The 13,926-nt window shown below is 64.3% G+C and overlaps 1 protein-coding gene across 3 annotated transcripts in view; it reads right to left on the bottom strand.

The window, feature by feature from the left end:
- ESPN (espin) overlaps positions 1-13,926 on the bottom strand; it is a 30,152-nt gene that overhangs the window by 4,234 nt on the left and 11,992 nt on the right. The window contains exons 3-12 of one of the 3 annotated variants that reach the window (XM_057748910.1): positions 12,380-12,566; positions 12,074-12,256; positions 11,804-11,935; positions 9,070-9,271; positions 7,870-8,141; positions 4,995-5,156; positions 4,709-4,904; positions 3,378-3,404; positions 2,098-2,243; positions 1,731-1,997 (exon numbers count right to left, since the gene is read on the bottom strand). In XM_057748910.1, coding sequence (XP_057604893.1) covers positions 1,731-1,997; positions 2,098-2,243; positions 3,378-3,404; positions 4,709-4,904; positions 4,995-5,156; positions 7,870-8,141; positions 9,070-9,271; positions 11,804-11,935; positions 12,074-12,256; positions 12,380-12,566 — 1,774 coding nt within the window. Of the gene's footprint in view, positions 1-1,730; positions 1,998-2,097; positions 2,244-3,377; positions 3,405-4,708; positions 5,157-7,869; positions 8,142-9,069; positions 9,272-11,803; positions 11,936-12,073; positions 12,257-12,379; positions 12,567-13,926 lie in introns of all 3 variants that reach the window. The other 2 variants (XM_057748920.1, XM_057748899.1) reach the window with 2 other exon arrangements.

The following is a 13,926-nucleotide window of genomic DNA, read 5'->3' as shown; positions in this document are numbered from 1 at the left end:
GTGTAATGGCTCCGCGGGGCTACGTCTGCAGGGACGGGCGGGCTGCGCCTGGCCGGCCGGCGATTATGCTGGGACGAGGCTTCGGCCCGGGCCGCCGCTCCAGGCGCCGGGCCGTGTCCAGTTTGGTCGCTGGCCGGGACACAGCCGGTCGTCGGGCGCTGTTGCAGAGGCAGGGCCGGCAGATGGGGTCTCCACACCTGGCTTGCTCGCTCATTACACCACCGAAGGAACATGCAAAAGGCGTTGAAGCTGCGACAGACGGCAGCCTTCTCCCGCCCCATCCAAGGTCTGCGACTTCCAGGCCAGATCCCAGCGAGGCCGCTCCTCACCCCGGAGAGATGACCCCTAATCAAACTCGCCGGCGGCCCAAGCCCTTCCTGTCCGTGTTGTCAGTTTTACTGCTGAACGAGAGGCCCTTAAAAAGGCTGAAGCTGAGGCTTCCACGGCTATTCCCACCCCCTCTGACTCCTGGAATAATAACGCAGTTTACAGAGCTAGGCTTTCCAGGCACTTCTTATAGTGTCATCTGTCCCTCATTTTAGTGCCGGGGCTATTGGGGGGGGAGTGGCTTGGTGGGGAGGGGCTGCCGTCACCTCCTCACAGGCCTCCCAGTTCATCCTGGGCCACTACCGTCCCCCACACAAAGATGTGCCCCACACACAAACATGACGATGCCACTCCCCCACTTAACCCCACTCCCAGGCTCCCACTGCGCCAGGAGAGAGTCCATTTTCTTCAAGGCCAGGCCTTAGTGATCTGACCAGTACTGACATCTCCAGCTCCACCCCCTTCAGTAGTACTGTCCTGGAGCCACCACACCCACTCTGACTGTCACACCTCCCAGTCCGTCTTGCTCACTCTTTGCCCCACTTTTTTTCCTCCATCCACTTCTTCCAAGTCTGAGACATCACCTTCTCCTCCCCTAACACCACCCCAAACTCAAATAGGAGGGTTGGTGTAGGGCTGCCCCCCCCCCCGCCCTCCCCATCAGAGCCTCTCCCCACTTGCTCACTCTCTCACATCGTGCTGTTTTGTCTTCTTGGGGGCACTTATCACTCGACTAAGGTGCTGTGCTTGCTTGCTGGTGGACACGCCCCACCCCCCCTGCAGCCACCTTGAGAGCAAGCCCTGACGTATTCACTGTGAATCCCCAGAGGCTACAACAGTGTGTGACACAGAGATGGCGCCCAGGGGATGTTTGTTGAGCAGATCAATGCCAAACTGTCCTGCCAGCCAGTGGTGATCAACCCATCTCACAGATGAGAAACCTGAGGCTGGTTGTGGCTCAGTATCAGGGGGAAGTGGCAGTTCAGGGAAAGAGCCCAGGTCAGTATGACTACGACCAAAAGCCTCCTGGCTACTCTTGTGGTCCCTTGGATGAGTCAGCCTCACCTGCTTGTCCGAAGTGTGGGATCCCAGCCGCACCCAGAGCACATGAATCAGAACAAGCATTTTAACAAGATCGCAGGTGATTTGAGGGCTTGTTAGAGTTTGGTAAACATTGCCATCTCATTAAAGGACAGGCCGTTAGGGGATGGTGGGGGAGGTGTTGGCGGTGGAGGCTGGGACAGTCCCAGGAGAGGGGTGGTGGTCCAATCGTGCTTTTCCCCAAAGGTAACAGGAGCCCTCTGAGACAAAAAGGGCCCAGGCAGGTTGGGGGATGATGTGGGGGATGGGCTGTGGACCCAAATGCAGACCCCAGGGCCCTAGGGAAGCCCAACCCCGCCCACCTTCCGCCTCTGCTCCTCCTCCTCCTGCATCTTCAGCTGCAGCTTGCGCACCATCACCTGGCGCTTCCACTCGGGGATGGGCCGGCCCTGCTCGTCGTGCGTGGGGATGAGCGCCTCCACGTCGAGCTGCACGCCCGGCGCAGGGGTGGTGGGCGGCGCCGGCGCCACGCTGCCGTTGAGCAGCGGCTGGGACCCCGTGGCCGGCGGGGTGGGGCTCCGGGCCCGTGACGGTGCCGGCGACGCCGGCGGCGGCAGCGGTGAGTCGGGCTGTGGGAAGAAGCGGCGGGGCTGAGTGCCGGGCGGGCGGGGTAGCGGGAATGCGGGGCAGCGGGAATGCGGGGCGGGGGCGCCCCGTCGCGTCGCCTACCTGGGATGCCGGCTGTCCACTGCCCGAGAAAACCGTGGTCAGTCCCTTGCTCTGCGGCGTCGGCTTCAGACTCTTGCCCGCCTTGATCTCAGCCAGCAGCTCCGAGTTGTCGCCCGTCGGGGACATCATGTTGAAAGACTTGGTGCCTGCGCGGAGGCAGGAGAGGAGACGCTGGCTGGTGTGGGGCCCGCGTCCCCGCCGCCTCCCAGCTGCCCCCTGCTGCCCCCTCCCCACGTCAGGGCCGGCCGGGGCCTTCCCTTGTGCTCAGAGGGCAGCTGTCCAGGTCCCGGGTCCCCGTGGGCAGCTCTCGGGGACCTCAGGGGCCGGTCCTCAGCTGGCAGCCCGCTTGGCCCCACCATCCTCCCGGGCCTACTCACAGCGTGTGGGGCCCCCGCCTGGAGGCCCCTGGGAGTTCATGATGGCCCCTGGGCTGGCCCTGGGGACTCTAGTGAATGTCTCCGCCCAGCGCACTGACTGCCCAGCTCCAAAACACTACCTGGGGCCACCCACCCGACCTTTGTCCCGGGTTCCCTGGCCCGGCCCCGCAAGGGTGGAGTTTCCTTCTGGCCGTCTCTTTGCATTAGCAAATGCCATTGACCCTTGGACTGAGTCACCTGGGGCTTCCATGACTATAGACTCGGAACCCTGGATGCCAGAACCCAGCCGGCCCCCTCTCCCTCCCCACCCCCCCACGTACCCACAGACAGACACGCGAGCAAACACACGGGTTGCAAGCCCGGAGCACACTTATGGCAAAGCACAGCTCAGCTCTGGCCGACCCAGGAAAGCCGAGCCCTTACTAAGGATATGGGGTGGGGGCACTCAGGAAGCAGCGCCTGGCGGATGACATGCAAACGCGCCGTGGGGAGTTTGCATTTTCCGACGAGGCCGGCGGGGGTGAATGGGGTTTGGAGAGGGTTGTCTTTAGAGCCCGAGGAAGCAGTCAGGGCTGGATGAGGGGGAAAAAGAGGGTCAGAAGCTTCTGCGTTCCCGGGACTGGGGATCCCAGAGCGCTGCAGTGGAAGGGGAAAACCGGAAAACTGCCGGTGGGCGCCGGATGCGGGCTCATTTCTTTAGGCAAAACCGCCAGCCGGGCACAGAATGCGCCCGCGCAGGTGGGTGTGGTGGGGGTAGAGCCTGTAGCGTCCCGGACCCCTCGCCTGCCGGGCCCTGGTCCTGCCCTTTCCTCAAGACCCCGGCCCCTTAGGCCTGGCTTTTCCTGAGCGTGCCCTGTGCCCCGCCCCGCACCTCAGCCAGGAGCCGCGCACGCAGCTACTCACTCTTCCTGTGTCTCAGGACTCTCACTTCTAGGGACCGAGAGGAGAGAAGTGACAGCTAAGTTAGGAGAGGGAGGGGGCTGGGGTGAAGCTGGGACAGCAGGGAGAGCAAGAGAGGGCCAGGGAAGGCCGGAGGAGGGGAGGGAGATGTGCAGAGGAGGCGCGGGAGGAGAGGAGGGACTTTCTGGTCCACCTGACCCTGGCTCTGCCTGCTCTGGGGCTCCACAAGGGTGGTCCGCTCAGCTCCCAGCTTTGTTGGTGCCCCTGAGGGCTGGGCTGGGCTGCCATTGGCCCTGGACCCCCTAGCAAGGGCCTCAATCTTGGCGTTGGTTTGGGATAGGGCACCCAGCCCAGGCTCTGCTGCGAAGGAGTGTCTGGAGAAGCCCAGAGTCTATTTTTCTTCTGTTCCTAGCTTCAGCCTTGCTCCAGGCTGCCAAGGGAAGACACTGACCCCAAAGTTGGGGGCCTTTCTGGAGGTTCAGCGGATGGACATGCTACCATGGGCTCTGGTCTGCAGGGGCTGCGGCTCCAGAGGTACCCCAAGGAGCCCAGGCTGGCCCTGCCCTGAACCCTACTGCAGCCTCGCATCCCTAGTCAGGGAGATGAAGCTTTGGATGATGCCACTAAGCATGGTCCCTGCACTGAGTGGCTGGGTGAGGAAGGTACCTCTGCCACCCCCTGTCAGGCTGGAATGGAAGCATCAGCACCCAGATACCACCTGCTGGACCTTCCAGGAGCCCTGGCATGTCGCAGACTGCCCCACACTTCAGAAGAGAAGCCCAAGAATCCTGGCCACCTGTCTAGCTCCTAAACAAGGATGCTCAGGGGAGTCACCAGGAGGCGGAGGGCAGGGCATGATGGGTGACTGGCCTTGACCCCATAGCCAGGCCCTGGGCTGTAGCTAGCTTAGGAGAACAAGCGAAAGAGGCCAGGAGTGGAAGAGAGACTCAGAATAGATGTGGGGCAGGAAGAAGGCTGGCCAGCAACCCTGCTTCCTTGAAGCTAATTCTACTTCTCCGAGCTTCCTTCTAGCACCAGCTCATCAGAAACAGCAGCCACCAGAGCTGGGAGGCCCTCCCTCCTGGGTGGAAGGCAGGGCCAGAGAGGGAAGGGGACTTGCCCCAGGTCACACAGCCCAGTCCTGCCCTTGGCAGGACCTAAAGCAACTTCGAGCCTTCCCTTAGGGTCAAGTCCTCATTGGGCTGGGGGCTGCAGAGAGATCAAGTAGGAAAAGGGGACGCACCAGGGCAGTGGCAGCTGGGGCGGAGGTCTAGGTTTCCCTCCCCCTTCAGGGCTAGCGCCGCCCCCCCACCACTCAACCCGCCCCTACTCACTGCCAGTGGACGAGGAGGAGCGACGTTGCCCGCAGCCGGAGCCAGCGCCCTCGAAGGGCAGAGGCGGCGCAGGCGGCGGCGAGCTCAGGGCCTCGGGCAGGGGCGGCGGCGGCGGGGGCGGCGGGGGCAGCTCCCTGGACCCCTTGGGGTCCGCGCCGCAGCCGTTGTGCACGCGGGTCCCGGGGAGCAGCGCCGCCTGCGGGGGAGCGGAGGGGCCAGCGAGTGAGACGCGGGCGGCCCGGCCGGGGCCCCGACGGCCGGCGGGTGCGGGCTGGCGGGCACGCACCTCCTCGCTGTGCGCCATGCCCAGGCGTGCGGCCGACGGCTCCCCAGGGTGGCGGCCCAGCTGGCGGTAGTAGTCCCCCGTGCTGGGCTGCTTGCTGAAGGCGCGGGGCTTGCGGCTGGAGTCCTGCCTCCGCAGCCCGAGGCGGCCGTCGCGGGAGCCCAGCTGCGGGAAGACAGCGGGCGGAGTGAGCTTCGGGCACGTGTCCCTTCCGCCTCCCCCGCCCCCCCCCCCCCCAGCCCCCAGCTCTTCGCCTGCCGGGGGCTCGCGGCCAGCCGCGGTCCCAGACCCTCCTGTTCTCCGAGCAGGGATGGGGCGAGGGTCCTGGGGGCCCCGGGGAAAGGGCAGCCTCGATCGGCCCCACGGGGAGGGGTTCTGGGCGCGGGCCAAGGGGCGCAGGGGCCCCCACTGAGGATAGAGGGGCGGGCCCAGGGGCGGGCCGGCCCAGCCCACGCGCCAGGGGGAACCGGAGAAGGGGCAGCTCCGGGCTCCCGCAGCGCTAAGTCTTCAGCCGCACCCCACTCCCGGCGACCAGACGGTCCCACGCAAGCCCGGGGCTTCGCGGAACCCTCTCTTGCGGGGGTCCCGCCCCGACGAAGCCCACGGGAGAGCCCGGGTCCTGCCGGGCTGCTTGTTTGCCCAGGGCCCTCAGCCGCCCGGCTCCGGCCCGGGGCTGCTCCTACCTGCGACCGTGCTGGTGGCCCCCCGCTGTGCACCTGGCGGCGGGGGCGGCCTGGACTCGACACCTGCGCTACCTGATCCTTCCTCTCAGGTTACAGCCCAGCCCGCCCGCCCGCGCCTGTGAGCGCCTGAGAGCTCTGTCGGCCTGACATCACCCAGGGCCTGCCAGTCCCGGGCCAAACCCCTCAGCAGTCGGGAACGCCGCGGGGGCGCCACTGCTCCGCCAACACCTGGCCGCTGCGCCGCGCCTACCCCGCAGGCCAGATGGGGCCCCGCCCCTCTGCGCCTCTCTCCCTCCGCTCTGTGCTGAACACCCCGGCCTTCAGACCCCCACTCACCCCCCCCATCCGCCAGAGACAGAATCCGGGCCTCACCACGGGCGGTGGAGCCCCCCATGTTTGGCCCCCCGGGGTTCCGGGTCATGCTCCCGCCCTTCCCTCCCGCATCTGGAAACCATCGCCGTCTGCGTAAGGGACACCGACACCCGCGCCCAAGCCTCGGGTTTCAGGGGCGGCAGGGCGGGCTCGGGTGACATTGCGGGTGGCCCGCCCCGTCGCAGATGCCCCCCACTAAGCCCATCCCGGGAAGAAAGGAGTCGGAGGGGCCAAAGGCCAAGTCACCTGGCAGGGGCTGTCCTGCCCCACCCCCAGTCCGAGCGTCCCCGCGGTGCCCCCGGACCCTTCAAGCCCCACCCGGCCAGGCTCACGTTGCAAGGAAACGCGACACTGCAGGATTTGTTTTCTGGGCCAACCTGCCCCCTCCGCGCCCCCTGCAGCCCCGAGGCTGGGACACTGCGACCCTGCTCATGCCCGCCGTCTGGAAAAAGCCGGGGTGGGGGTGGGGGGTGCAGGGCACACAAAGGGCCCTTTGTGGGGCGGCCCAGCGCCTGCTGCCGGGCACGCACGCACCCGGGAGGGGCACGGGACCGTGCAGTCCTGGTGCTCAGGGGAGGAGAGGGGAGGGCGTGAGGGCCAGGCCACCCGTCCTGCGGCTTGGGGCAGGGCCCACACGCTTGGCCGGGAGAGTCCACCAGCCCTAGGACCCCTGCAGGCCTCCCCTGGGCCTCCCCCATATTCTGGAGATGAAAGGGGAACCCACTGAGAGCCTGGTCTGAGGTGCAAGGAGGGTGGCGGTGGAGTTGCAGTGGAGTAGTGTCCTCCGCTTCCCCCACCGGGGGGGCCTTGGGACCTGGGGCACCTGTGGGAATTGGTTACTGAGCGTAGCCCTGGAGCAGCTTGCCTCGGGCTTGAGAGAGAACTCCAAGGTCACCGCTCCCACAGGACCCTGGTGGGGCTCTACCCGCTATCCCACACTCAGCCACCTGGGGTCTCAGGCGGCCTGCCCCTCTCAGACCAGCCTTGCTCTGGCCTCTTGGCCAGAACCCCAGGGCTCCCTCCGGGCCTCCGTGTCCAGGCCTCTCAGAGCTGTGCAGAGCAGCCCTCGGCCCCCTCCCCTGCTCCAAAGCCTCACCCAGCATCCTACAGGCCCTGTATCCGGGCACCTCACACTCAGAGGGCCCACCCTGGACTCAGCTCCTTCTTACAAGCTAGCTCCTCCCCGGGCTCCCATCTCAGGACTGGCTTGTCTGCCCACCTGGCAGCTGAAACCCCAAACTGGGGAGCCAGCCTCCATGTTACCACTTCCCCCCCACTCTGGCTTAGGGTGCTGCGCCCTGCTGGTGCTCGCTCCCCTTGCCTCCACCCTCCTCTCCCAGCCCTCACCTTCACACTCCCTGCCTCTCCCAGCTGGAAAACACTCCCTCGGGCCTGCTCCCCACCTGAGCCCGGAGCTGGGCACATGCAGGTCTGCGGAGAGGCAGTTTGCACGTATCCTCTGCCGACTCCATGAGCTCCCTGCCACTCTGTGCAAGAGGTGGTGAGGGCCCAGCTCCCAGAGAGGCACGCCCATCCAGGTATACGTTCCTTCCCCCCTCCCCTGCCCCCCAGCTCCCCAAAGGGTGCTGGCTTCATCTTCCTCGTCTCCTGGTCTCCCAGTGCTCAGCCCTGAGCCGTCTGCCATGGGGCTGACCAGAAGCTTTGACTCCTGAACAGGCCATTGGACCAGAGACAACCCCCCCCCCCCCCCCCGCCCCGCCCGGCCCCATCCCCACGAGCCGGGCCAGTCACTGGCCTCTGCTGCCCCCTCATCAGCCCACTCCCAGCGCTGGAGGGCAAGCAGGTTGGGGAGGGTTCACTACCTCCTTCTTGAAGGCCTGGGTCTCCACGTGGCGGAGTCTGTTCTTTGTCTGCATGTAGATGTCAGCTGCTTGGAGCCCTGCAGGGGGCTTGGGAGCTGGGTAGCCTGGCGGGGGTGGGGGCAGCTGGGTGCCTGGGGGTGGGGGCGGTGGAGGGAAGCTGGGTGGTGGCGGCGGTGCTTTGGGTTTCTCCATCTTGCCCTGGGGCGGGCCCGGCTCTGGGCTCAGCATGTCCACATAACTCTGTATGTCTGCAGCTCTTGTGCTGGGAAGCTCTGGGAGAGAGGGAAGGCTGGGCTTGGGAGTTTGCAGAGAGGCTGCCCCCCGGCCCGAGACCCTCTCCCGCCTGGAAACGACCTGCCACGGGAGGAGGCAGGCTCTGGGTGCAGCTTGGCACAGCCCCTCTGGGGGCCCCTCAGGGCTGGGGCCACCCTGGCCCTGCCCACCCCCCTGCCCTGCACTTGCTGGGGAAAGGCCTGTGCTCAGGTTTGAGGGGAGCTAGCAGGGGGCCTGAGGAGCAGAGCCACCTGGAGGACAGAGCAGTGGCTCTTCAGGGCCGACGTGGCAGGGCAAGTGGCGGGAGTATGGATGGCCACACCCCTTCTTCACAGGGTGCCCCACCCGCTCTGCAGGCCACCACCTGGCGGCATGAAGCAGGCATCGCAGGTGGACAGACACCTAAGCTCAGGGCATGGTCAGCATGTGTGGACATGCATGCCTGGCTTCTGCCTGAGTGTTCACTCCTGTATGTTTGGGAATGTGTGCATGTGCTTCTTTGTACTTATGAATGTGTTTGCGTTGGTCTGTGGACCTGGGGTGTATAAGTGCACACATGCAGTGTTTAGGTGTGTGCACACATCTGTATGGCTCTGTATACGTGTGAATACGCACTCTGGATTGTGGGCAGGTGTGTGTAACGTCTGGGGAACATTTCGTGCATGGGTGAGTGAGGACTTTGAATTGTGCGTGGGCTGCATGCGGCTTTCGTTGGTGGGAGGGTATGCGTGAATGCACAGGCATGTCTGTGATGGATGCCCACAAGCAGGAGTGTCACCCGTCCTCACCAGAACCAGCGTCCCCTCCTGGTGACCTGGGCAGCCTCCAATGTCAGCTGGGGGCAGAGTGGGCCCAGGGATGGTCCTCAGGGCCCACTGGTCTGGCTCTAGTCTGCTCTCCCTCCTCCCTCTTCCCAGGCCCACTCACCACGCGGGGGTTGCCGGCCCTTGATGCTGGAGTGGCTGGAGGAGCAGGAGTCGTAGTTGGAGAGGGTGCTGGTGGGCGAGCTGAGGTCAAAGTTCGGCGGCTGCACCGACATGGTGGTGTTGGGCGAGGACATGCCCGAGTCAGGCTGCTTGGTCTCCAGGTCAGCGGACGGATCCCGGGACAGCACGCGGTGCTCCAGGCTCTGAGCAGGGGAGGAGGTCATGGGCAACCCTGCCCCAGAGCTCAGCACACTGGGCCAGGGTCCTGCTCAGGCACGCCCTCACTGTGTGACCTCGGTCAAGCCACTTCCCTTTCTGGACTCCGTTCCCCATCATGAGAGGGTCTCCCAGGTTCTTCCCAGGCTAAGATTCAGACCTCGCCACCCAGCAGCAGGAGCATGGGTTCCTGGGAAACTCCCAGCCCTGGCTGGTCTCTGCTCAGGGAGGTTGAGAGAATGACAGAAGAGAGGATGCTGCGCTGGACCCCAAGTGAGGGCGGCCATGGTACCAGCCTCCTCCTTTCTCATCAATGGGCAGAGGGCCGGGCTCCAGTGTGGCAAGGGGGCACAGGAGCTGCTGCGGGTGGGAACACGTGCAGCACCTGGGGATGGGGAGGGGTGCACGGTACCCACAACTTGCAGGAAAGACCGATCCCCCATGACCTAGCCAGCAACCCCTGTCTCTCCTTGCCGGACCAGGGCAAATCCTAACACCAGCTTAGTCCCTTTACTCCTGATGGGGCCTTTGGGGGAAGGGTGGAGCCCAGGGTGGCCCAGCTGAACTGGGGGGAGGGGGCAGCCTGAGCTCAGCCACCCCCCACCACTGCCTCTCCCCTGCCCACAGGCCTGACCCTCCCGCCTGGGAGCAGGCTGGGGTGGGGGCCCCGCTTACATTCCCCATGCTGGCCCTGCTGCCGGCAAGACCGCTGCTCACTTGCTCGCTGCCTCCAGCCCAGGCCTGCTCCTCCCTGCCCTGCGCCCCCTCCCTGCCCGAGAAGTGTCACAGGCCCCCCGGGAACGGGAACGGGAGGCAGGCCCGGCACCAGGTAACAGCTCAGCGGCCACGCTCATTGGCCCCGTAATTAGGGGCTCTGTGGGAGTGTTTGCCTTTTCTGGGCCAGTATCCTCCATGGCTTGGATCTGTCACCGCTGCATCTGGGCCCGCCTGGTGAGGGGACCAGGGCCAGCACACCCCACCCAATCCAGGGGGGCCAGGCCCTGAGCCAAGGGGAGTCATAGGATCTGGGCTTGGGGGGCAGCCTGAACATGCTGTTTCCTTGACTGGCAGCTGTGGGCATCTGCCCAGCCCTGATCTGGGGATAACAGAGGTTAGGGGCAAAGGCTTTGCAGCCTGGGGAGATGGCTTCAAATTGCATCTCCTCCACTTACTAGCTACATGACCTTTCTGTCTGTACCTGAGTTTCTCCCTCTGTACATGGAAATAACAGTACTGCCTGCCCCATTATGTTGTAACAAAGATTTTAAAAGTTAGTGAAGTGCCAGAGAACGGTAGCCAGCAAATGCCATACAGGTCAACTGTTAGTATTAATTCACTGTGAAGAGTAACTGAGATTACACCGTATAGCACTAGGCAGGGTACCTACTGGGGTCAGAATTCAAAGAATGGTGCTTGCTTGCTTGTTAAAGCCTCCATCGGGGGTGCTGGGGCTCTGTGCCCCTCCCCCAATCACACATTCTCTCAGTGGAAAGGAATCTACCCCTGGTGCAGAAATGCCCTTCACAGCATCCACTCCTGCTTGTATACCCTGGTGACAGGTTGCTCACTACCTGTAGGACCACTACTCTCTCTGGATGGCCCTTTCTTGGGGGAGGGGGGGGCGGGGGGGGTAGTTCTTCCTTGGGACCAGAGCAGTCTCTGACCCCTGGACCTTGCTGTGCTCTGGAGTCCCCAGAACCAGGGTGCCCCCATGTGCTCGAAGACAGGGCAGACAGAGCTCTGGGCAGGTGGCCATTGGCCTTCTCTCCTCCAGCCTCATTTCGCAGCCCCTCTCATGGCCAGGCTGCCCCCCTTCTGAAGAAGCCTGTGAAGCCAGCCCTCTTTCCTCCCTCCTGTGCCAAAGTAGACACTGCACCAGATGAGGCAGAGCCCTGGACTGGGAGCCACCCACACCTGAGCCCAAGTCCCAGTGGATTCCTTCATGGCTTTGTAACCATAATAAAATAATTTAAAAAGAGTAACACAGGTTTCCAATGATGATGTAGCCACATAGCAAGCAAACACAGAGTAGTGGTGAAGAGAGGTAGCTCCAGGCCCGGCCACTGGGGCTCCACCATTTAGTAACTGTGATTGGGTCCCCCCAAGACTCAGTTTACCCACCTGTGAAATGGGGATACGAGCACTCCCTACCTCCCAGCGTGGTGGTGAGAGCTAATTAACACCTGAGGGCAGGTGAATGCACTTTACTCTTCCCGCCGGAGTGTGAGTGTCGTTGCTTCTCCGAGCCTTGGCTCTCATCAGCCCGAGGCTGGTCCCCCTGCCCTCGACATTTCTGCCTCCACCTCCTCACTCCTCAATGGTCAGTGCGTGGTTCTGGGCTGAGAAATCATGCGGGGTCTAGGGCACTTACTCGCGTGACCTCGGGCAAGCGGCTTCACTTCCTTGAACCTCAGCTTCCTCCGTGGTAAAAGGGGTAACAACACCTACCCCTGGGGGGAGGCGGGGGCAAGGTGTGGGGGGGGGGTGCAGGAACGCGGGGAGCAGCGCCCGGGCCGTACCAGGTTCTCCACCGTGCGCAGGTAGCGGGTGCAGTGGCTGTGGCCGTTGTAGTCCGCGAGGTCGGCGGCCGTGTACCCGTCGCGGTCGCGGACGTCCAGCTCCGCGCCGTTCACTACGAGGATCTGACAGCACTGCAGGGGCGCGCAGTGAGGACCCGGGCCCGCAGCGGGGACGGCGGCGCCGGCAGAGGGCGCCCGCCGCCTCCGCGCCTGCCGGGCCTCGCGGCCCCGCCCCGGCCCCGGCCCTTCCCGCCCCCGGCCCGCCCTCACCTCCAGCTCCCCGTTCTCGGCGGCGTCATGCAGCGGGGTCCCGCCCCACAGGTCGGCCGAGATCTCGCCGCCGTGCAGCAGGAGCCAGCTGAGCACTTTGGCGTGGCCGCGGCTCGCCGCGAAATGCATGGCCGTGGCGCCGTCCTTGTCCTGCTCCGACAGGCTCACGTCGGTGCAGCTCACCTGGGTGGAGGCGGGCAGGGCAAAGAAGGGCGGGGACTGGGCGCCAGGCCCCCTCCTGGCCCCGCCCCCGCCCCTACAGGCCCCGCCTCTCCCGGCCCCGCGCCACCCTGCTGCCGAGCTCACCAGCCACACGATGACCGGGCTGTGGCCCATCTGCGCCGCGGCGTGCAGAGGGGTCATGCCGTCGTGGGCGCTCAGGTGCGGGTCCGCGCCGCACTCCTGCACCAGGTACTGCGTCACCTCCAGGTGGCCCTCCTGGCACGCCAGGTACAGGGGCGTGGCACCGTTCTGGGTTTGGGCATTCACTCCCCTGAGGAAGACGCAGAGCCCACCGTGGGCTCTCGGTGACCGCTCCCTGCCAAAGCCTTCTTCGCCCCTCGCCCGCTTCTGGCGAGCTCTGGAGGGCTGGGAGGGTGGGTTGGAGAAGACCTAGTCGCCGGGCCGCCCTGCCCGACTCCGTCTGGACTCAGTCCTGCGCCAGCCTCCCTGGGTGGGGAAGCCCTTGCAGCCCTGCTCCCCACCTCCCCCCAGCAGCCTCCTTTGTGCAGTGCACATTTGACGGAGCTAGTCTCTGCCCTCAGTAAATAGCCCACCTTTTTACCAAGGTCTACAAGGATGTGGTGACCTGGCCTCCCCCTACCTTTTCGGCCACACTGACCCACTGTCAGTGTGAGTCCTCACACCTGCTGTCTGGCCTCTGTGCCTTAGATCATGTTCCCCCTCCGTCTGGAATGCCCTGCCCCTCTCTCTTCAAGACTCAGTACAGATCCCTCCTCCATGAAGCCTGCCCTGGGCTTTCTCCAACAGAACAGGCCTTTCTGGCCTCTGTGCCCCATACTGCCCTGGGCTCACTCCATGGGCCACCCGTCATGCTTGATCATAACTTATTTTGGCCTTTGCCTCCCTCAGAAGACTGAATTCCCAGAGGACATAATGGTAGTGTCTCCAGATAAAACAAAGGATGCCCAGTTAAAAGCTGAATTTCAGATAAACAAGTAATTTTCTAATATAAGGATATCCCCAACGTGGCATGGGACGTACATATACCATGGTTTGTTGTTTATCCGGTTGTGGTGGTCAGCCTGGCCACCCCGCAGGTGGCTGCCAGGCGCTGAGCACTTCCCACGTGCTGGGGCACTAGCAGGCACGTTCTCACCGAGCGCCCTAACTCGGGTACTATTGCCTGTCCCATTTTGCAGAGGCGCAGTTGAGGCTCAGGGGCTGTGACTTGGCGAAGGTCACGCGGCTGGGAAGTGGCATTTGAGCACACTCTGCCTGTGTGATGCAGGCCCAGACGCACAGCAGGAACGAAGGGAGTGAAGAAGGATCGGGGGAGGGGCCTTCCATGTTTTCACAACCTCGGGCTTCCCTCGCGCCTAGCTTGCAGCTGTCACTGCCCTTCATCCCTGCTCCTCAGCTCCCACAGAAGGGTCCTAACTGGGGAACCAGTCCCCTGAGGTTGAGTGCTGCTGGGGAATAGGGAAGCTGTCCTGGCTACTGGCTGAGCCTCAGTTTTGCGGACTTCACAATGGGTGCGGACACCAGGGTGCAGTTACCAGATACGGGCACTAGGTGGAGCCACCATCTAGGCCCAGGCCCGGGAGCTCTCAGCGGGTCTAGCACCCAGGAGGGGCGGGGTGGGGAGTAGGGGCTGAGTCCCTCTGGGCTGC

This window comes from Hippopotamus amphibius, chromosome 1, assembly GCF_030028045.1.
Source record: "Hippopotamus amphibius kiboko isolate mHipAmp2 chromosome 1, mHipAmp2.hap2, whole genome shotgun sequence".
Taxonomy (NCBI): Eukaryota; Metazoa; Chordata; class Mammalia; order Artiodactyla; family Hippopotamidae; genus Hippopotamus; species Hippopotamus amphibius.
Note: the sequence above shows the minus strand (reverse complement) of the source record. Positions and strands in the feature narration are given on the sequence as shown.